Below are 22,090 nucleotides of genomic sequence, written 5' to 3' on the forward strand. Positions count from 1 at the left end.
GGAGAGCTGAAATAGATGATGTGGATTAAAGATGCTCATCGTCATGAGCCCTAAGTAATGTACAGAACTGGTGAATCACTACACTGGACACCTGGAAATAATTTAGCACTGTATGTTAACTATACTGGAATTAAAATTAAAAACATAATTTAAAAAAATACAGCTAAACCCCACAAAAAGTAATCAGGAGAGGGGAAAAAGAATAAGCAAATAATATCCCCACAAATCATGAAAGAGCTCTAGAAAGGCACCCCCATAAAACAAATGGAAAGTATAGCATATTTCTGAATAAGCTAAGAGGAATTTTTAAATGATATAAGAAAGAACAAGAAAAATCAAAATGAGAAAAAAAAATGAGGTGAAATGACTCAACAAAGAAACAGAAATAAAGACTTCACAAAGACTTTACTGGAAGGAATACAAGTCTGAGCAAACATAAGAGCTAATGCCTTAAAAATAGGAAATCTTGAAAAAGTGAAATAGAGATGAAAAGGATTTGAGATAAAGTGACAAAGAGGGAAAAAAAAAGAAACCAACATCCATAAAGAGTCCCTAAAGGGGAAAAAAAAAAAAAAGCAATCAGACAAACCAAACACCAAAAAAATTGTAATTCAAGAAAATTCTGCTGAAATATTAAATATATTTGAAGCTATAGTGTACCCAGAAAACATAACCAAGAACAATACCAAATACATTCTTTTAGTACAAAATACATTCTAATAACACTACTGATTAAAGATTTATTTATTCTAGAGAAAGAGAGTACCTGTGAGAGTGTGGGGAAGGGCAGAGGAAGAGAATTTTCAAGCAGACTCCCCACTGAGTGCAGAGCCTGATGTGGGGCTCAATCTCACAACCCATAAGATCAAAACCTGATATAAAACCAAGAGCTGGATGCCTAACCTGTGCCACCCAGGAATCCCTGATTTTTAAAGAAAAACTTAAAGTCTTTTGCCTAAAGGCAAAATCTTATAAGAAGAAAAAAAAAATCAGACTGGAATTAGATTTTTTCCAGCATGATTCACTCCCCAGAACAATGGCAAAACATATTCAAGATACTGAAGAAAGAAAATATGAACCAAGAATTTTAATATCCAGCCAAATGGTTTCCAGGCATAAATTTATAAACATGCTATTATCAAAATGCAATTATTATTTCCATAAGCCCTTCTTCAGGAATCTACTAGATAATAAGTCACAGACAACAAAAATGATTGGACAGACACTGACATAAGAACTGACAGTACTATCAGTGGATGTTAATATCACAAAAAGAGAAAGAACTACACATTTTTACTCCTATAACATAGTTTTGCCCTAATTAAACAAACAAACCTGAATTTTCAGAAAATACAGAAGACAGAGGTACATGTTAAATGATTGCACAAGGAAGCAATACTCTAGATTATGGAAACTTGGTTTCTTAAACAACAAAAAAAGCTACAAGAAAAAAATAGATGAGGGGAGCCTGGGTGGCTCAGTGGGTTGGGCCTCTGCCTTCACCTCAGGTCATGATCTCGGGGTGCTGGGATCGGGTCCCACATCGGGCTCCCTGCTTCCCCCTCTCTCTCTGCCTGTCTCTCTGCATACTTGTGATCTCTGTCAAATAAATAAATAAAATCTTTAAAAAAAAAAAAAAAGAAAAAATAGATGAGAAAGGAATCCATGTATTAAAGAGATTTAATGAAATCACACAATTTACAAATATGTGGATCCAGATTCAAGACAAAAACTCTAAAAGAAAAAACAAAGCAATCATGAGGCAACTGACGATCTGAACACTACCTGCCATTTGGAGATACTAATTACTGTTAATTTTAAATGTGGTAACAGTATTGAGTTAAAACAAACAAACAATTATTTTCTTTTAGAGACACATACCCAAATATTTAGGGATGTAATAATATGTTATCTATGGTTTGCATCAAAAAAATTCAAGAGCAGGAAGTGAGTGGGCAGTGAATAAAATAAGGTAATTGTTGCAGCTGGAGAATGAATATGCAGGGTTCATTAGTCTGTCAACTTGTGTATATGTTTAAAATTTTCTACTATAAAAAGTTAAAAGAAGGGGCACCTGGGTGGCTCAGTCATTAGGCATCTCCCTTTGGCTCGGGTATGATCTCAGGGACCTGGGATCAAGCCTCAGTGGAAGCCTGCTTCTCCCTCTCCCATTCCCCCTGCTTGTGTTCCCTCTCTCGCTGTCTGTCAAATAAATAAATGAAATCTTAAAAAAAAAAAAAAAGTTAAAAGAAAAAAGACATGGACTTAGTATTCTGATCCATTCATTCAATAAATATTTGTGAATATTACCCCCTCTTACCCATAGAAACTCATTTTGTTTCAACCTTTGTATTTTCAAGATCTCATTATGAAAAGTCTTAAAAAAGCCTTCTCATGAAAACAAGCAGACTTCCACTCTGACTTAAAGACCATGACAGGCTGGCTATAACTTCCTTCTGAAGTAGACTCAATTCTAAAAATAACAATCTTGGGGTGCCTGGGTGGCTCAGTCAGTTAAGTGTCTGACTCTTGAATTTGGCGTAGGTCATGATCTCAGGATCGTGAGATCAAGCGCCCTTCAGGGCTTTGCGCTGGGCATGGAGCGTACTTGGGATTCTCTTCCTCCCTCTCCCTCTGCCCTTCTCTCTGCCCCCACACCCATGTTCTCTTCCCACCGCCCATCTCTCTCTCCAAAAAAAAAAAAAAAAAAAAGACTATCAAAACTAGTCCACAAAGGACAGTATTTTTGTTCAACGAATCATCCTATAATCTCAATTAGAGAAAGCACGATAAAATACTTACCTGTTTTATATGTGGATTCATGGCCATTTCAGTTACATTCTTTTTGGTCTCACAGAAAATAATAGCCCTCCCTTCAGACCCACTGTAGACTTGAAGGACATCTCCAATAACTGCTGGCCTTTGAGACCAATGGCACTGGATAGCCAAATGCTTTGAGGAAAGAAAATATCAAGTATCTGTTTCATAAAAATTAGTGAAAATGACTTATTTTGTAAATATTTTTTCTATCTGTTCAAGAATTGGCCTTTCTGGAATAGAGTAATACAACTCTCTCCAACCCCAACTTAAAAATATACAAATGGCCATCAATAAGTGAAAGGATAAACAAATTGTTGTATATTAATACAATGTAATACTATTCAATAATTAAAAGGAACTAAAAAAAAGAGAAAACAATCAACTATTGATAATATGCAACAATATAGATTAATGTTAAAACATATGCTAGGTAAATGAAGCCTTACAGGAAGAGAATACACACAGGATTCCATTTATATCAAGTTCTAGGTGGGGTGCCTGGGTGGCGCAGTGGGTTAAGCCTCTGCCTTCAGCTCAGGTCATGATCTCAGGGTCTTGGGATCAAGCCCGGCATGGGGCTCTCTGCTCAGCAGGGAGCCTGCTCCCCCACCCCACCTGTGATCTCTGTCTGCCAAATAAATAAAGTCTTTAATTAAAAAAAGTTCTAGAATAGGCAAAACTAATCTACGGCAGAAAAAACTCGGAACAAGGTCGCTTGGGAGGCTCAGTCAGATAAGCAGCTGACTCTTGATCTCAGCTCTGGTCTCAATCTCAGGGTCATGAGTTTAAGCCCCAGGTTTTTAAGTAGGCTCCACACCCACTTAAAAAAAAAAAAAAGAAGAGAAAAAAAATCAGAACTGTGGCTATCCCTGGATGGGGGACTTGACTGAGCAGGGGCATGAGGGAAATTTCTGGGATGATGGTAAGGGGTTTGGGCGATACATGTGTTATGAATCTGTCAAAACTAAAGCAAGTGCACTTAAAATTCTGGGTATTTTTGTATGTAAATCTTATCTTTTAAAAACTGTAAATATTATATGAACCTCAAAAATATACGAATTAAAAGAAACCCAACACATAAAGGTCACATATTATAGGATTACATTTATATGAAGTAACCAAAATAGTTAAGTCCCTAGGGACAGAAAGCAGACTGGTGATGCCAGGGGCTAGGAAAAAGGGAGAATGGAGGAACTAACTGCTTCATGGATATGGGGTTTCTTTTTGGGGTGATGAAGTGTTCTGGAAATGGACAGAAGCTATGGTCGCACAATATCATGCACGTACAGACACTCAACTGTACATGTTATACAGTTTATGTTAATTTTGCCTCAAAAAAATCTGTAAATATTGAGCTCTAGTTAACAACACGCATGCTAAAGTACTTATGAAGAACTATGCTCATTTCTGCAATATGAAAGGAATTAAAAAAAGATGGATATAAGGATAAGTAGCTAAATGATAAAACAAATATAGTAAAATACTAATGGTAGATCTAGCTGGTGGCTACATGAGTGTTCACTGTAAAACTCTCTTGACTTTGGACACCTGGGTTGCTTAGTCGGTTAAGCATCTGTCTTCAGCTCAGGTCATGATCCCAGTAGTCCTGGGACTGAATCCTGCATCGGACTCCCCACTCTTCCCTCTGCCTGCTGCTCCCCCACTCCTTAGACTCTGTCTCTGACAAATAACAAAATAAAATCTTTAAAAAATAATAAAATAAAAGTAAAAAAATTTAAAAAATAATAAAATCTTTAAAACAATGTTGAGGAGAAAGATCAGGCTTTAAAGAGGGCACTTGATATAATGAGCGCTGGGTATGATATGCAACTCCTGAATCTCTAAATTCTATCCCCAAAACTAATAATACAGTATATGTTAACTAAATTTATTTTAAATAAAGAATTTTTAAAATAATAATAAATAAAACTTAATAATGTAGGGGGAAAACTGGTGTATATCCTAAATCTGTGCATTTTAACATATATCTCAAAAAATTGTTTTTAAAATGTAATACATATTAATTAGAGCACCTGGAAAACAGAAAAGAACAAAGAAGAACACAAAGAATCATCTGTACCACCTATGACAGTGTCTTGCTTCTTCCCATTCTCAAAAGAAACCAAGAATCTAAATCTGCAAGCCTTACAATCCAATCATCAATTCACAGGAAAATGAAGGTGGAGAAACATATTAAAGAACACCTTAGGACTACAAATCAGCAAAATTGAGACTGTGGGAAATTCATCATTTGAAAAATAATCATTTCCTTTTAACCAAATAATTAGAAGAAAAAAGAGATACATATAAAAGATTTAAGAGAGGGGTGCCTGCGTGGCTCAGTAGGTTGGGGCCTCTGCCTTCAGCTCAGGTCATGGTCTCAGGGTCCTGGGATCGAGCCCCGCATCAGGCTCTCCGCTCCGCTGGAAGCCCGCTTCCTCCTCTCTCTCTGCCTTCCTCTCTGCCTACTTCTGGTCTCTGTTTCTATCAAATAAATAAAATCTTAAAAAAAAAAAAAAAAAAAGAGGGGCGCCTGGGTGGCTCAGTGGGTTAAAGCCTCTGCCTTCAGCTCAGGTCATGATCCCAAGGTCCTGGGATCAAGCCCCACGTCGGGCTCTCCGCTCCGCAGGGAGCCTGCTATCTCCTCTCTCTCTCTGCCTGCCTCTCTGCCTACTTGTGATCTCTGTCAAATAAATAAAAATAAATAAATAAATCTTTAAAAAATAAAAAATTAAATAAAAAGATTTAAGAGAAACATAAACCAGTGGCAATTTATTTTTTTAAGCAGGCAGGGTGAAGTCATAACCCTGAGATCAAGACCTCAGCTGAAATCAAGAGTTGGTCACTTATGGGGCGCCTGGGTGGCTCAATGGGTTAGGCCTCTGCCTGCCACTCAGGTCATGATCTCAGGGCCCTGGGATTGAGCCCTGCATTGGGTTTTCTGCTCAGCAGGGATTCCCCCTCTCCCCCTGCCTGCTGCTCTGCCTACTGTCAAATAAAAAAATAAAATCTTTAAAGAAAAAAAAAAAAAGAGTTGGTCACTTAAACCAACTGAGCCACCCAAGCACCCCAGACCAGTGGCAATTTAAAGATCTTATTTGGATCCAGACTGAAACTACTAAAAAACCAAACAAACAACTAGGGTAATGTGGATACTAGGTATTTCATAATACTAAAGAACCACTGGGATTTTTCCTACTGTGATAATAACTGTGGTTTTTGCTTTGGGTTTTTTTTTTTTTTGACAAATTACTATTTTTTTAAAAGATTTTTTATTTATTTATTTGACGGACAGAGATCACAAGTAGGCAGAGAGGCAGGCGGAGACAGAGAGGGAAGCAGGCTCCCGGATGAGCAGAGAGCCTGATGCGGGGCTCGAACCCAGGATCCTGGAATCACAACCTGAGCTGAAGGCAGAGGCCTTAACCCACTGAGCTACCCAGGCGCCCCTTTGCTTTGTTTTTTAAAGAATATTTATCCTTTATTTATTTTTTAAAGATTTTATTTATTTACTTGAGAGAGTGAAAGTGAAAGAGATCGCAGAGGGGAAGGGAGAAGCAGATTCACCGCTGAGTAGGGAGCCCCATGTGGGCTCAATCCCAGGACCCTGGGATCATGACCTAAGCCGAAGGCAGACGGTCAAGTGAGCCACACAGGTGCCCCAAGAGAATACTTATCCTTTAAAAAATATATACAATTACGTGAAAATGAAATGATGACTGGACTACTTCAAAGGTAGGAATGAAGAAGGTATGGGGGTTTAGAAAAGATCATCATTAAAGCCTGATGATAGGTATATCAGGTCCCTTATAATATTCAATTTCTACATATGTTTGAAAACACCCTTAATAAATTTTTTTCACTGATGTATTTTACCCTTACAAAATTTTCAGCCATTACAAAATACAAAAGAAAGCTTCCTTTGACTATTCCGTACTGTTAAGTCCTCTTTTCCAGGAAGTAATTATTACTAGCAGTTTGATGTTATCTTTCCAACCTATCTTTATACATTTACATAAATATCTGAAAAATCCATTTAGCATTAATATATTTTTTGGAAAATATAATATAATTCTAGGAGGCGCCTGGGTGGCTTAGTTGGTTAAGCGTCTGAGCTATGGCTCAGGTCATGATCTCTAGATAAATATATATATAGTATAATTCTATACGTATCATTTTGTAATTTAAGTTTTGCCACTCAATGCATTCTCTTTTCTTTTTAAGATTTTATTTATTTGACATAGAACGAGCATAAGCAGGGGGAGTGGCAGAGGGAGAGAGAGAAGCAGGGTCCCCACTGAACAGGGAGCCCAATGCAGGGCTCGATTCCAGGGTACCTGGTATCGCGATCTGAGCTAAAGGCAGATGTTTAACTGACTGTGCCACCTAGGCGCTCCCACATTCATTCTTTTTACCAATTCCATTGTATTTATACATTACACTATTGCTTATTTAGACCATTTTTATTTACATACACGTAACACATACACGCATATCTATTAAATGGAAAGTGACCTATCCATACCTGTCATAAATGCATATATTACTTATATTCCATTCCATTCCATTCCCTTTTCCCTTTTCTTTCTTTTTAAGTAAGTTCTATATCCAACATGGGACTCGTACTCGTGACCTTGATATCAAGTCACACTCTCTGAGCCAGGCAGGCACTCCGCCCCCTCCTTAATTTTTTTTTTAAATACACTATTAGTTTGAATTTTCACGGAGTGAAAATTATCCACCTTTTCCTTTATGGTATTTTCTTCTGACTTTATTTTTAGAAAAGCTTTCCCTTTCCTGAAATCAAATAACTGTTCATCTATATCTGTTTTAAGTGATTTTATAGCTCACTTTTTAAAAATTTATTTATTTATATATTTGACAGAGAGAGAGCGAGCGAGCGAGCGAAAGAGGGAACACAAGCACAGGGAGAATGAGAGGGAGAAGCAGGCTTCCGCTGAGCAGGGAGCCCGAAGCGGTGCTCACTTCCAGGACCCCAGGATCATGACCTGAGCCAAAGGCAGATGCTTAACGCCTGAGCCACCCAGGTGCGCTATGGCTCACTTTTTTAAAATTCTTTTGAGGGAGCACTTGGGTGGTGCAGTTGGTTAAGTGTCCGACTCTTGGTTTTGGCTCAGGTCACGATCTTAGAGTCCTGGGATCAAGCCCCACCTCAGGCTTGGTGCTCAGCACAGAGTCAGCTTGTGACTCTCTCTCCCTCTGCTCCTTCCCCCCATCCCATGAGTGTGCCTGCTCTCTCCCGCTCTCTTAAATCTTTAAAAAAATTTTCTTACATAAAAAAAATAAACTTTTTTAAAGATTCAAACTTTTTTAAAGATTTCATTTATTTATTTTAAAGAGAGAGAGAGTGAGAGAGAGCATGAAACAGGAGAAGGTCAGAGGGAGAAGCAGACTCCCCACTGGAGCTGGGAGCTCGATATAGGACTTGATCCTGGGACTCCAGGATCATGACCTGAGCCAAAGGCAGTAGCTTAACCAACTGAGCCACCCAGGTGCCCCCAAAATAAATTCTTTTGAGAATTTTTTTGGTATAGGGTATGCGATAGAGATCTAACGTTTTCACCTAAGTTTTTTTTTTTTTAACTTTTTAAAAACAATTTTATTTATGTATTTGACAGAGATCACAAGCAGGCAGAGAGGCAGGCAGAGAGGGGGAAGCAGGTTCCCTGACGAGCAGAGAGCCCGATGCGGGGATTGATCCCAGAACTCTGGGATCACGACCTGAGCCAAAGGCAGAGGCTTAACCCACTGAGCCACCCAGGCGCCCCTTCATCTAAGTTTTAACACATTAAACCTCCCAGTGCTGTTCTCTTCAAATTGATCTAAACTGCCCCCTTTGTCATTTTCTACACACTTTAAGCCTCTCTCTACAGCTGCTTGTATATCACTTGCTCGGACTTGTCTGCTAACATACTTTTCTCCTCCAATTTATTCTATTCTACTCCTCAGTCTCAGACCACAGAAATACACAGGTATCTTATTGACTAAAGGCAAAAAAAAAGAAAGACTTGGGGATGCCTGGGTGTCTCAGTCAGTTAAGTGTCTGTCTTCAGCTCAGGTCATGTTCCCAAGAATCCTGGCATCGAGTCCTGCTCCATAACTGCCACTCTGCCTGCCACTCCCCCTGCTTGTGCACAGACTCTCTCTCTCTCTGAGAAATAAATTAATTAATCAATTAATCAATCTGGAAGAAAGGAAGGAAAAGGAAAGGAAGAAAAATAGATTTGGTCTGAACTGGTACCCAAAACTTAAGTTTAGCTTCAACAAATTTCAAATACCAATAAAAGCTACAATCTATCATGCCAGAAAGCTACTTACTTCCACAGTAGTTGCAGCCTTTTGAGTCATTTTTCCAACAAGGTCAACTTGTTCATATCTGGATTTCATGTATTTTTTTGCAACTTTGTATACCCACTGTGGGCAAGTTGCAGAAAAAAGTAAAGTCTGAGGATTGTCTTCAGAATCTTAAATAAACAAAAAGAAATCAAATGCTTTCTTAATATCCATGATGTAGTCAGCTCTTGAAAATCCCCCTCCACAAACTTCAAAGAAATCATAAAAAATTCAAAATTTGGGTACATTTTGAATATACAAACTTCATTACTATTATTAGAACTGTCAACTTTCAAAACTGGGGGAAAATATCAAGAAAACTGAGCCCAGAGGAAAGGTGAGAATTTAAGAAGGGACAATGAGCAAAGAAATCAGTACAATGAGTTCATAAATCTAACTACTGCCTACAAAAAACAATACATGAAAGAAAGCATAGGAAAGTAACACACAGTTAAAGGATGCCATTGTACTTTCTTGTGTGGAAAGAGAGCAGATACCAAGTAACTTAAGTTTTCTTAGAACACTGGGGATGACGTAATAATAATTATGAAATTAAAAATCTGTAACTTTTAAATATAAGAAGCATGGCTAATGTGTTTATTTTTAATTAGGATATACCAGTTTTGTAGGATTCATGGATAATATCTTCGACTTGTTCAGCAAAACCTAAATCTAACATTTGATCCACTTCGTCAAGCACAACATGGCGCAGTTTAGAAAGATCTAACCGGCCGCTCTGCAGATGGTCTTTGATACGACCAGGAGTCCCAACCAAGATGTCAATACCATTTCGAATATGATTAACTGTGAGAGGAGAGAAATTGCAGTAATATATAAGAATCAAATATGTGTTCTCACATTTCTTCAGATTTAAGTACCAAATAGATCTTTGCACTACTACCACACATATCTACTCACTTTGGCTTTGATAGGATGTCCCACCATAAAAACATGCCACACTGAGTTTCCTAGTGATATCTTTGAAGTCTTTGGCTACTTGGTTTGCCAGTTCCCTTGTAGGAGCCAAAACAAGAACCTAAGCAAGAGGGTTAAAAAATAAAAAGATACTTCTCTAAAGACATCTAAATTCAAACTGAGGAGACTTTTTCTTAAGGAACATTTAAAACTAGGAATCTCAACATTAAAGTCATAGTATTTAAAGACAGAGCACACATACACATAAATTAATTTAAAAAATAAAGACAGCACAAATGACAACAAGAATAATAACTTATAATACCCTCCCCTCTTCCTTCAGGTCTCTCTTCAAAACTCACTTTCTCAATGAGGTTCTTAATCCTCTTTTCCTATGCTTTACTCCTCCCTTAACTGTTTCTCCTCAGTCACTTAAGTCATGTAAAATATTTATGTTTTACTTATTTGTTTATTGTCTGTCTCACCCACTAAAATATTTAGCTCCAGGGTAGCAGGGATTTATGTCAATTTAAGTTACTGTATTCCTTATGCTTCAAACAGTGCCTGGCACACCACCAGTGCTTTACATGAATTACATAATTCAATCCTCACAAAAACCCTATGAGGTGGCATTATTATCCTAATTTTACAGATGAAGAACCCAGGTCTTAAAGAAGTTAAGAGTTTTGCCCAAGTTCAAACAGCTAGAAATGGTGGAGCTCAAATCTCCAATTATGTCCTTCTAGAATAAAAGCTTTTTAAGGCAGTGTTGGAACCATGTCTTACTTCTTCTATTACTTGCAATCTTTCCTAATTTCACCTAAGAAACAAAGCTCTCTAAGAAAAGGTTTTTCCTGTTGGCCAACCTGATCCAAGACCGCCATGACTTAATTATATTCATACATGTGAATTTACTTAAATATTGCAATACTATTTAGAAGTCTCAAAGAATAAATAAGTTTTAGTCATATATCTGTTCAAATTATGATACTCATTTTTTCCTTCTTCACTTTTATTAACCCTAAAGTGAATACAGGTTCTGAAAACATCAAATTTTAGGCTAAAATTTCACGGTCTTCTCTTTTCTCTACTACAATTAAAGCAGACCTCCAATATCCCATAGGGACTAGCAAAATCATTTCTATAACCTCTTCTTAAAAAGTCTACCAGTGAAATAGATATTAACTGAATGATTAAATAAATGAATACCTCTTTAGCAAATTCATTGTTTAAAAGCAAAGATCAAGACTGAAAAAAAAGAAGAGAAGGTCACTAAATATACTCACTATAAATATACCTAAAATTAGACATGCTGGCTTCATAACATACACTTGTCAAAGACATCTATGAATCCATACACATTACATTCATATGCAAAAACTACTTCATTCAACTTTACTTGAGATTTATGTTAAAAGTCAACTGATTATTGTTTTAGGATCTAAATTTTTACTTTCTGCCACAGAGCTAACTTTCCTATATTGGCAGCACTTGAACTTAAGAGCAGTACATTCTTTCCTTCCCTTTCCATTAGAGTAATGTTTAAACCTTTCACTGGTTACCTTTGGTGAGCGGCTTTTTTTAATTGTCTCTTGATTTCTTTGGAGTCTTTCAATCAAGGGGATGGCAAAAGAAAATGTCTTTCCTGTTCCTGTCCGTGCTTGAGCAATTAAATCTTTTCCTTCATAAACAGGACCAAAGGTCTTAACTTGAATAGGAAAAAGATAGGATACCCCTCGACCTGTAAAATGAGATTCCATTGAAATATATTTAAGACTAGCTTAAGGAAAAAATATTTTTATTTGAAAATGACAATCTATATTCCTCAATGTCAGCCTAAAAATACACCACCTAGTGATATTTACAGTTATCCCTACTGCAAAGAGGAATTTTTAAAAAATTGATCTGACACTTTTGACAAATACATAAAATTATTTAAAGTTAAAAACCAGTTAGAATATCAAAAAGGATGACATAGAAATAACCGCAATTAAAGACCAGCTATTTCTCTTATGCTTCCTATATTCTCCGTTTGGTCAGAAGAGGCAGATTTTTTATAAAATCTAGTTGTAGATTTTTCAGTTATATATCCATTAAATTCATAGTACCTTTTAGAAGCTTTATTGTCTCTTCAGAAATAGGGAAATTGGAGAAGGCTCCTTCTTTCTGTTCACGTGTTAGGGTCTGCCAAAATGAAATCAAAGTTCTAACTGATATAGTTCATATTCAACTAGGTATTTAGAATCTTATTCATTTACCGTTTTTGGTTTTACTGAACGAGCTAACAAAACAACTTTAGTTAGTATTTGCAAAAATTGTATAGATTAACTTACATGATAAGTTAGTGGAAAATCCTTTTAATTTCAAAAGTATCCCTTCAACTAACAAGTTTACACAATACATTTCCCCACAATACATTTAATTTTTTTTCTTTTTTCATTTTTTTTTAAGAGAAGAGGAGTGGGAGGGATGGGGCAAGGGAAAGAGAGACTCTTAAGCAGGCTCCATGACCAGCGTGAAGCCCACCCACTGGGCTTAATCTCACAACCCATGAGATCACAACCTGAGTCGAAATCAAGAGTTGGACGCTTAACAAACTGAGCCACCAAGATGCCCCTCCCACAGGACATTTTAAAATGATTAACTCACAAATAAAACTCCCTTTGGAAATACATCTACTACATAAACCAAAATATATTTCCATTTGAGACATTACAGAAGAGCTATTTGATCATCTAAGTCATACAGATATAGACTATTAATTACAAGGTCTAAGAGAAGCCTATAAACTACCCTAAAAAAAAAAAATTACAAAATGAGCAAAGTAAATTGTTTCTAAAAATAAGTGTTAAAAAAAAAAGTTGTTCTATGGCTCTAAAAAGCATGTTTTAGGTCACAAAAACAAAGAAAAGTTCCTGTAAGCTTGAAAATTTCTTTAACACATATACAGGTTAACATGACATAATCATTTAACATCTATTGAAAACTTTATGTACTAATTAGTGTGTATATAGAACAAAGACAATATAGTTACCTGTTAACTTTATTATTGCTATGTTTAAAGAAAGCAGTTCCAGAACCATACACAATAGCGGTTTCGAACAGAGAACCAGATAAAAGACATAGTATCAAACTGAAATTGTAAGCCATTTAAGCAAACCTCAAGGCTATTATCTTTTTAAGATTAAAAGAAAATAATTTTATTACAAAAGTAATACATTTTCATTATAGAAGCCACATATAAATAGAAATAAAACTATAATCCAGTCAGCTAAAGCCACATATGAAACAAACACTCCTCCAAACCTCAGTCTATGCACAAATAAATTGTATCTATCTATTTATCTATTGTTTTTTAAGATTTTTTTTTTTAATTTATTTGACAGACAGATCATAAGCAGGCAGAGAGGCAGGCAGAGAGAGAGAGGAGGAGGAGGCAGGCTCCCTGCTGAGCAGAGAGCCCGGATGCGGGACTCGATCCCAGGACCCTGAGATCATGACCTGAGCCAAAGGCAGAGGCTTTAACCACTGAGCCACCCAGGTGCTTTATTTTTAAGTAGACTCTACATCCAACGTGGGCCTCAAACTCACAACCCTGAGATTAAGTCACATGCTCTACCAACTGAGCCAGTCAGGCACCCCTAAATGTCTTTAAATAAAAATACTGTATATACTGTTTTGTAATTTTTTTTCATTTAATAGGATACATTGAATACCCTTTAATAACTTATTTTTTATTTTTTTGTAAGTAGGCTCCACGCCCAATGTGGGGGTTGAATTCATGAGCCTGAGATCAAGAATTGCATGCTCTACTGACTGAGCCAGCCAGGCACCCCCTGAATACATTGTTAACATTCTTCTACAACCTTTAGGATTGACGTCATCTATTGCATAGATATAGCATATTTCCTAGAACCAATTGCCTACTCTCAGACATTTAGGATGCATACATTTTTTGCTAGTATCAACAATACTGTGATAAGAGTTTCATACATCCCTGCACAACTCATGAGTATCTTCTTAGGAGGATAAATGCCTAGAAGTAGAATTCCTGAACCCAAGTGTGATCTAAAAAAATAATAAACAACCAAGCCTATTATAATACAGAGCATTGTACCGGGTAAAATCCCAATAAAGCAAAAGCAACTGTACTTCTGCTATTAGCAAGACAAATTCGTAGGGCCTTATTTAGGTCAGTCAACTCTCTAACACATGTGCTTCCTAACAAATATCAAATTCACAAATTAAAAAAATACCATATTTTAAAGCAAAAATTCAACATGTTTTCCCAAACCTCTGTGAAGATTATACATTAAATTAGGCTCAGGGACGCCTGGGTGGCTCAGTTGGCTGGGCAGCTGCCTTCGGCTCAGGTCATGGTCCCAGCATCCTGGGATCAAGTCCCGCATCGGGCTCCTTGCTCAGCAGGAACCTGCTTCTCCCTCTGCCTCTGCCTGCCACTCTGTCTGCCTGTGCTCACTCTATCTGACCAAAAATTAAAAAAAATTTAAAAAAAAAAAAATAAATTAGGCTCAGATGTATTTAAATTATTGGCAACCATCAGATTTTAAAAATATAAAGAACTGTTAATTACCAAGAATTATTAAGACTATCAGTGTTGTTTCTTTCAGAGGACCTGAGTTACTAACAATTTATGATACCTAGACAAATCTATGAACTCTGCTAGAGGAAAATCGCAAGAACAAATTGAATAAATTCTGTGCAAGAAAATATCTACTCTAACGGGTATGGGCAAAAGCCATGAGTACAGCAAAGCAAATTCTATACAAAGCATGTTTTCTACACCTTCCCAAAAATCCAGAACAGACTTCTTCAGATCATTTTTAGGTTTCATTTCTGTTTAAAAATGCAAACAGCTTTAAGACTGAGTTACAATCTAAATATCATTTAGAGTTGGTATTGTTACAGAAGCAGAAAAAAACAGAAGGCAAAATACACAAAGTCAAGAGGCTTTATGTACCTTTTTTCAGGAAGTCAGATGTCATTTCATGAGTACTGGTAGGGACTGAAATAACCATAAGAAATCCAAGTAGGTGACCATCGATCAGCAATTTGGAAAAACTATTTAGGAACCCAACTGTACAGGAAAGGTTTACATTCGACCACCACCCCAACCTCCACTCAAAGAAAAAGGCAATACAATGACAGAAACAAGGGACAAAGGAAAAAGGGCTCATCAGGTTTCAGTTGTATAGTCTTTACTGTCCAAATGAGGGCACCAGACACTATGGAATCATTATGAAATCATTATGGAATCAATTCTATTTCGTCTAAAAATCCAATTAGCCTGTATTTCAGGGATAATGCCAAATGCATAACAAAAAGTATTCATACCTCCTCTAGTTTATTATCGCTTGATTTAGGAGTAGAACTATCTAAGGATGACACTCGCTTTGATTTTTTTTCATATTCATCAATATCTCCATTTGACAGATCTTTCCTTCTTGACTTATGTGATTTAGAAAATTCATCTGAAAGTCTATTATTACATCCTTCTTCAGTGTCTCCATTTAGCTTCTCTTTCACTTTAGCTTTTTTGGGCTTGGGAGCATCCAAGTTATCTGCAACACCATTTTCTCTTGTTTCCGATTTCTCATCTGAGTCATAATGGTGCCTTGACTTCCTTCTATCACTCTGTGGAAAAACAAAAAATCAGTGACAAGAGGGTCACAAGCTCTCCTCTTAAGACTCTAGAGAACTGAGAGCATGATTCCCCAACCAGCAAAGTTCAATCTACCATCACCTTGAAAAGTTACCTGGTGGAAATCCAGACTGGTTGCTAACGCCAAGCCTAAGCCTCACCTCTTGCTTTCTTTCTCATCCCATTTCTTGCATTCTCAAGACTTGGCCTCTAGCCCCTCGCAGATCCCATTACATGATTTAAGGGAAATCAAAATAGCTCCTTTCAGAAAAAGATGAGAACCTGAGATTTATAATTATAAATTAAAAAGCAAGCAAACAAAAACTTCTAATATCTCCAAGAGAAAAAAAGTTAATATTATTGAGTACCTACCTAGCATTGTGTAATGTGCTTTCGGCTTATCTTGTTTAAATCTTCATAACAACCCTATAAGGGAAGTACAGGTCCATAATCCCTTATCCGAAATTCCGATATCCATAAAGCTCTGAAAACCGAAAGTTTTTTGGTAACTTATTTGGAGACAAAACCTCACCTAACCTGAACTCTTTTGGTGGAAAAATTCGACTTGAACTGATGTGAGGCTATTTATAACCTTTATTTATTCCCCTTAGTAAGCATATTCGTATTTGATATTAAGGCGTTTGATTATAAGTTGGGGGCCCCAAGCCCTACCCGGGTGTTACTCTTTGAAAAATTCCCAGAATTCTGAATTAGCCCCAAGGATTTTGGATAAGGGATAGCGAACCTGTATTACCTTTACCATTTTACTGAATAGAAGTTCTTAGAGTTAAGTAACTTGCCAAAGACTCAACATGCAGGATTTCCTTCCAGTGAAAGTGCTAGTAATCAAGCTCTGTCTGATTTGAAAGACAATGCTCTTTTCACATCACGCTTCCTCTTCGAATTTTGATAATTAACAGGTTAAAGAATAAACAAAACTATGTAATTCACGTAAAGCTCCAACTGTTACACTTCCACGAAAAGGCAAATATATTAGTAATCCTTGAAACTTTTTAAAAGTTTTTTTAGTTAATTAATAGAACTTTAGAAAAAGAAAAAAGACAACTCTGCAACTTTAGTTTTAAAATGCCAAACTGGTGACCAGTGTTTTAATATTTGCAAACAGCAAGAAATTATTTGGCCATTTAACACTTCGAAATCACTTGGTCAAACGTTCAAAATAAATTACAAAGTAGTTATTAGTGGTAGCAACAAAACCACCACCATCAAAATTTTCACCATAATTTACATAAATTTTATAGAGTACTTTCACATACAATTTTCTCATCCATAAAATGGAGGAGAAGCTGTGAAAACAGAATAACATATATGAAAATGCTTTGTAAACAGTAGAGTTTTACATTAACATAAATTATACAGTTACATGTTACAACATTTGATCTTTCATTAACTGAACTAGCCCACATCTCCCCAAACAGGAAGTTCTATAGAAAAACAAGGTTATTTACAGAGCCAGCCTTGGGGTTAGAATCACTTTTGGGCCCCATATTTCAGAAAGATAAAGCAAGGTAAAGTGAGATCTCAAGTCCAAGTCCACCAATATCCCAAGGTGATGAAATACATCATTCCACATCAGATCCATCGTGGGTGCCGACACTGTCCACTTCCTCAGCTTCCATGGCACTCTATATACCTTCCTTATCCTCTTATACCTCCCCTCTCCAATAGTTCCCCTCCCTCCTCCTTCTGTGGATGCTCCTAAGCCTCTGTTCTTTGTGTATACTTTCATACCATTTTCATGGCTTCAACAAACACTTCCATGCTTCTTTCCTCACGTGCACTCTGGTTTTGAGAATCTAAGGCCCAGCTCCATAGTTCTACATATCCAAAACCAAAGTTATCTTCAACTCAATGCCAGATCACTACCCGAATGCTGTTTCTATTAGTTGGTACTCCAATCTGCTTCCCAATCTTCAGTTATCTTTCATAGTTGGAGGAAAACCAACAAGTATTTCTGGAATATCTACAACGTGAAAGCCACCAATTTACAAGAATGTATTATTATGTAAGGATGGACAAATATATGGCCATTTCCCTCAAGAATCTTTGGAAACATTCTGGGGAAGACACACAAGGGAAAAAGTGAGCTAACTTTACAAAGAAGCACGTAACAGATGCCACTAAAATGGTAAAGATAGCAATGGAACAAGACTTCAAAGGGGAAAGAGATTACTGGATGTATATACCGTAGTGTTTCGAATAGACACATAAACTAAACCTTCATAGATAAGATTTGAATGCAGAAGGAAATATAGGTATTTCAGGAGGAGCCAAAATTATGACTGCTTGGTGATTCCACTTACATAAGGTATTTAGAGAGGTCAAATTCATAGTCATAAAGTAGAATGGTGATTTCCAGGGACTGAGGAGAGGCAGCAATGGGAAGCTGGTGTTTAATGGGAACAGAGTTTCAGTTTGGAGGGTGAAAAAGTTCCAGAGATGAATGGTGGTGATAGCTGCAGAACAGTGTGAATGTACTTAATGCTACAAAACTTGCACTTTAAGAGAGTTAGAATAGTAAATTTTATGTTATGTATATTTCACCACACACAAAAAAAATAATAATAACAACTGGTTGGCTGGAATGCCAAAGTTTACCTTGATGATACGGTAGGAAAATGTAGGTTCTGCTCTCTAGAACTATACAAAATATTTTCATTTTTTTGGTCAAATGTCAGCCTCCAAATACGGCTTCCTCACCCACCTAAGCTCTGTTTTCTTTTCTCTAGGTCTCTTTGAGGGTGGGGATGGGAATTCCCTACAACCCCTCTACCGGGTCCTTGAGGGCAGGGACTTATTTGAACTCCTTGGTGCCAGCAAAGAGTGTGGCTCAAATTAAGCTCATTAAATACTTAAGAACTGAATTAAAATATAACAGTAAAGCCTACTTGTGAAACAACCCACACGAACTCCATCACGGCCAAATCCTAGGAACGCTGGCTGTGACACTTTTTTTCCTCAAGCCTCTAAACGCTAGCTATCGAGGTTTGTAAACCTAAGATCTATTTCCTCACAGGTCAGGGTGACGGAGAAGTAACACATATTCAAGGCAACCATCTTTCTTAATCGTCTTCTAAGACGGCCAACAAGAACCAAACAGGCCTCGCTGCTTAAGGAAAAAGAGTAAAGAAAGCACAAATTCCGCGGAGATGGGATCTTGAGTCTGCTCATCTCGTAGGCTCCTACGGGAAGGGCGGAGGGAGCACCGGAGGCCGGGCCAAAGCCTAGTGCAGCCCTACTCCAGATTACGGTGGAGATGGGAACGAGCCCGGAGCGACCTAAAAGGGAGGAGAGCTGCGCGAGGGGAGGCCCTGAGATGCTCCAACCGGGTTGTGACAGGCCATCAGATCGGAGACAGGTCCCCTCCCCGCCCAAGCCGGCGCAGCCCAAGAAGAGGCGCGGCCCATCCTCAGCGCACCTTTTGCCTCTCCTTCCTTTGGCTTTCGGTCTCCTCCAAGGGTGCCTCCAGCTCCATAATGTCCCCCCAGAGGAGTTTCCCAGGCATCATTCGCTGCCGCCGCCACCTCCTTCTGGGCTCGGTGGCCACAACCACCTACGGGCGGCAGCAGCGTGAAAGGAAGCGGGGGCTGGGCGGCCGCCCGGCCAGGGCCTACGTCACTTCCGGGACACGCACCGCACGGCGGGGAAAAATAATCCCGGATACTCTCGGTTTAAACTCTTCCTTAGCGTTGCAACCTCCCACCCAATGAGCATGAGCGATCTCGACTGGCCCTCCCTTGTTCTTAAAGGGATTGGCTGGTAGGACAAAAACCCTGGCCAGTGTCCACAAAGGACGCGCGAGCTTATTAGCATAAAGTGATTCACCGCCCCCCCTTTTTCCCCCCTCCCCCACTCCGAACGCTTATCCTGGGTGCCGCGGAGACACTTTGGGGCTTCCCAGCATGCACTGCTGGAGCTGGGAAGGCCCTCAAAAGCCGCGGAGAGGCTCGTGCGCGGCGGGTTGGTGCATGGACAGGACCGAGCGAGGCGGGTGGGACCGCCACGCGCCGCCTCGCCATTCGCCGCCGGAAGCTGCAGGCCTCGGCCCGCCCATTGCGGGGTGGGGCGTTAACGTCTAACGGTTTAGCGCGAGGCCGGCGGCCCGGCGCTGGTGGGAAGGGGCTTCGCGGGGTCTCCAATGGGTAGGAGGTGGCCTTGAAGTGAAGGATGGGACTGCACAATCGTACTTCAAGTCTTAGCTTTTAGTCGTGAAGTTAATCCTTGGTTCATTTTAGGTCCTTTGTACACCCCCTCCCCCACCCCAACGGAGGGGAAACTAAGCCCCTAGTAAAGGATTTACTTGTCTGAAGACACACATTCAGTTAGTGGCACAGTCAGGACCAGAGAACGCCTCCTCTGAATCCAAACTGAGGGCTCTCTCTACCACACCAAGCTGAAACCTTTGTTTCGAAAAGCGTTTTGGGGCAGATCGTGATCCCACGAAACTTAGGATGAGTAGTAAAACCCTGGAGAAATGTAACGAGAAAAGCCAAAATGTCTTCGACAGATTATGTGTTTGCAGTGAATTAAAGGATTTTATTTTATTGATGGGGATTGACTGCTCCTAAATTACAACCTTATACAAAACTGGAAATCTTTTGACAATGCAAAAGAGTGATTCCTTAGCCTACACTTTTCTTACATCACTGGTCCCAGCTTGTTGGCATTATTTTCAGAGCCATTGCTTTAATCTCTTCATGCTATCTTCAACCAGCTACTCCTGAGGGGAGAACAAGAACCTAATTCAGATGTAGGGGCACTTGACAATTTCTAAGACACCAGCCTTGTAACTTGAGCATCAAACTTGTGTCTTAGCAAAATTACAAACTGCTATTGTCACGGAGTTTGGGGATTTGTCCTAAATAGCTAAAACCACAAATGATCGCTACAAGACTTCTGCACTATTATGGATTAGCCCGAAGTCAAAAGGGCTATAGATTTTCTAAAAGTTACCTTCTGGATTCAATACTGTGAACAAAGGGAGTGTCAGCTAATAATAGTGGGAAAAATGCACTCTATCTCTAGAGTATGAGAATCGCTATGCATCTCCCGATCTGTGCTTTTCTAGATCCCTTTCTTCCACTCCCTCACACCCACCCCAGTTCTACCATTGAAAAGCCCTACAAGAGAGTATGATGTACATAGGAAAAAGGAGTGGATGTGGCAAAGAATGTCACATTTGTAAAACTGGGATAATAGGAATAGATTTTAGTATGTTGTGGTTGAAAATCAAATACAGATGAAGTAAAGTTTTTAGCCCCTTTAAAACATTGGTATTCATTTGGAGGTCAAACAGCAGGTGTGTAAATAGAAGGGACTAGACTGTTTAATTCTCCCTATGCAAGATACTAACGAGTATATTAAATGTTTTTCAGAATGATCTGTGATTTAGTACACTCTACAATCTCTGCCTTTCTAAACCCCAAGCTCATTGAATCAAACTTCTGTCTGCTGTCTTAAATCAAGCCATAAGTAACTTCAAGCTGTGGCTTAGTGGAAAAAAATTTGAGTACTACCAAATTTGGGTAACTCCCTGTTCTCCATGGATATCAACTAGAAAACTTGGGAATGGAGAACTTTTCTTTCTATTTGTTCCCTCTACAACACTCAAAGAGATTTGTATCTGATAATATCTATGGAAAGAACATGAAGGAGTAGTATAATTTCAATGTACAAAAAATTCAAAATATAATCTTTTTAGAATCTTAATTCCCCAAAATATCTTACCAGAGTCACGGATATAATTTATTTCTTAAAATTTAAGAGTTGGGGTGCCTTATCTATTGCTCTGTTCCAAGATTCTATAAAGATTTCTCTTGCCTTTGGCTTTATCTCCTTAAACTCTATGACCTTAAGATATAAAAATAGGACTACACACTTGCCTCTCTCTGGTCATTCTCAAACCTACAGAGCTAGATATTTTGTTCTATAGAAAAGCAGACATTTTTTTAAAAAAGTCATTTTGCATCTGCATGTCAATCTTATGTGACAAAAGGAATCAAACTATTGTTTTAAAATGCCATGGCATGGAAATAGTTTAAGGAGCAATTTTAAATTGCTTAAAAGGTACTGGAGGATAGAATGAGTGTTTAGAGTACTAAGAAGTTGGGGTCCCTGGTGGCTCAGTCGTTAAGTGTCTGCCTTCTGCTCAGGTCATAATCCCAAATCCTGGGATTGAGCCCTGCAGCCTGCTTCTCCCTCTCCCACTCCCCCTGCTTGTGTTCCCTCTCTCATTGTGTCTGTCAAATAAATAAAATCTTAAAAAAGAAATAGAGTACTAAGAAGTAACAAGAAAATGGAAGAGGGAACAGGAGGGAT

The 22,090-nt window shown here is 38.3% G+C and overlaps 1 protein-coding gene across 2 annotated transcripts in view; it reads right to left on the reverse strand.

The window, feature by feature from the left end:
* Nucleotides 1-19,390, reverse strand: part of DDX50 (DExD-box helicase 50) — a 35,695-nt gene extending 16,305 nt beyond the window's left edge. The window contains exons 1-8 of one of the 2 annotated variants that reach the window (XM_032841565.1): nt 19,191-19,389; nt 15,445-15,744; nt 12,198-12,273; nt 11,652-11,830; nt 10,093-10,210; nt 9,793-9,978; nt 9,160-9,305; nt 2,803-2,952 (exon numbers count right to left, since the gene is read on the reverse strand). In XM_032841565.1, coding sequence (XP_032697456.1) covers nt 2,803-2,952; nt 9,160-9,305; nt 9,793-9,978; nt 10,093-10,210; nt 11,652-11,830; nt 12,198-12,273; nt 15,445-15,744; nt 19,191-19,280 — 1,245 coding nt within the window. In that variant the 5' untranslated portion in view covers nt 19,281-19,389. Of the gene's footprint in view, nt 1-2,802; nt 2,953-9,159; nt 9,306-9,792; nt 9,979-10,092; nt 10,211-11,651; nt 11,831-12,197; nt 12,274-15,444; nt 15,745-19,190 lie in introns of both variants that reach the window. The other variant, XM_032841573.1, reaches the window with a different exon arrangement.
* Nucleotides 19,391-22,090: the final 2,700 nt, after the last annotated feature.

Source organism: Lontra canadensis, unplaced genomic scaffold (genome assembly GCF_010015895.1).
Source record: "Lontra canadensis isolate GAN:19392208 unplaced genomic scaffold, GSC_riverotter_1.0 scaffold3, whole genome shotgun sequence".
NCBI classification, from domain to species: Eukaryota; Metazoa; Chordata; class Mammalia; order Carnivora; family Mustelidae; genus Lontra; species Lontra canadensis.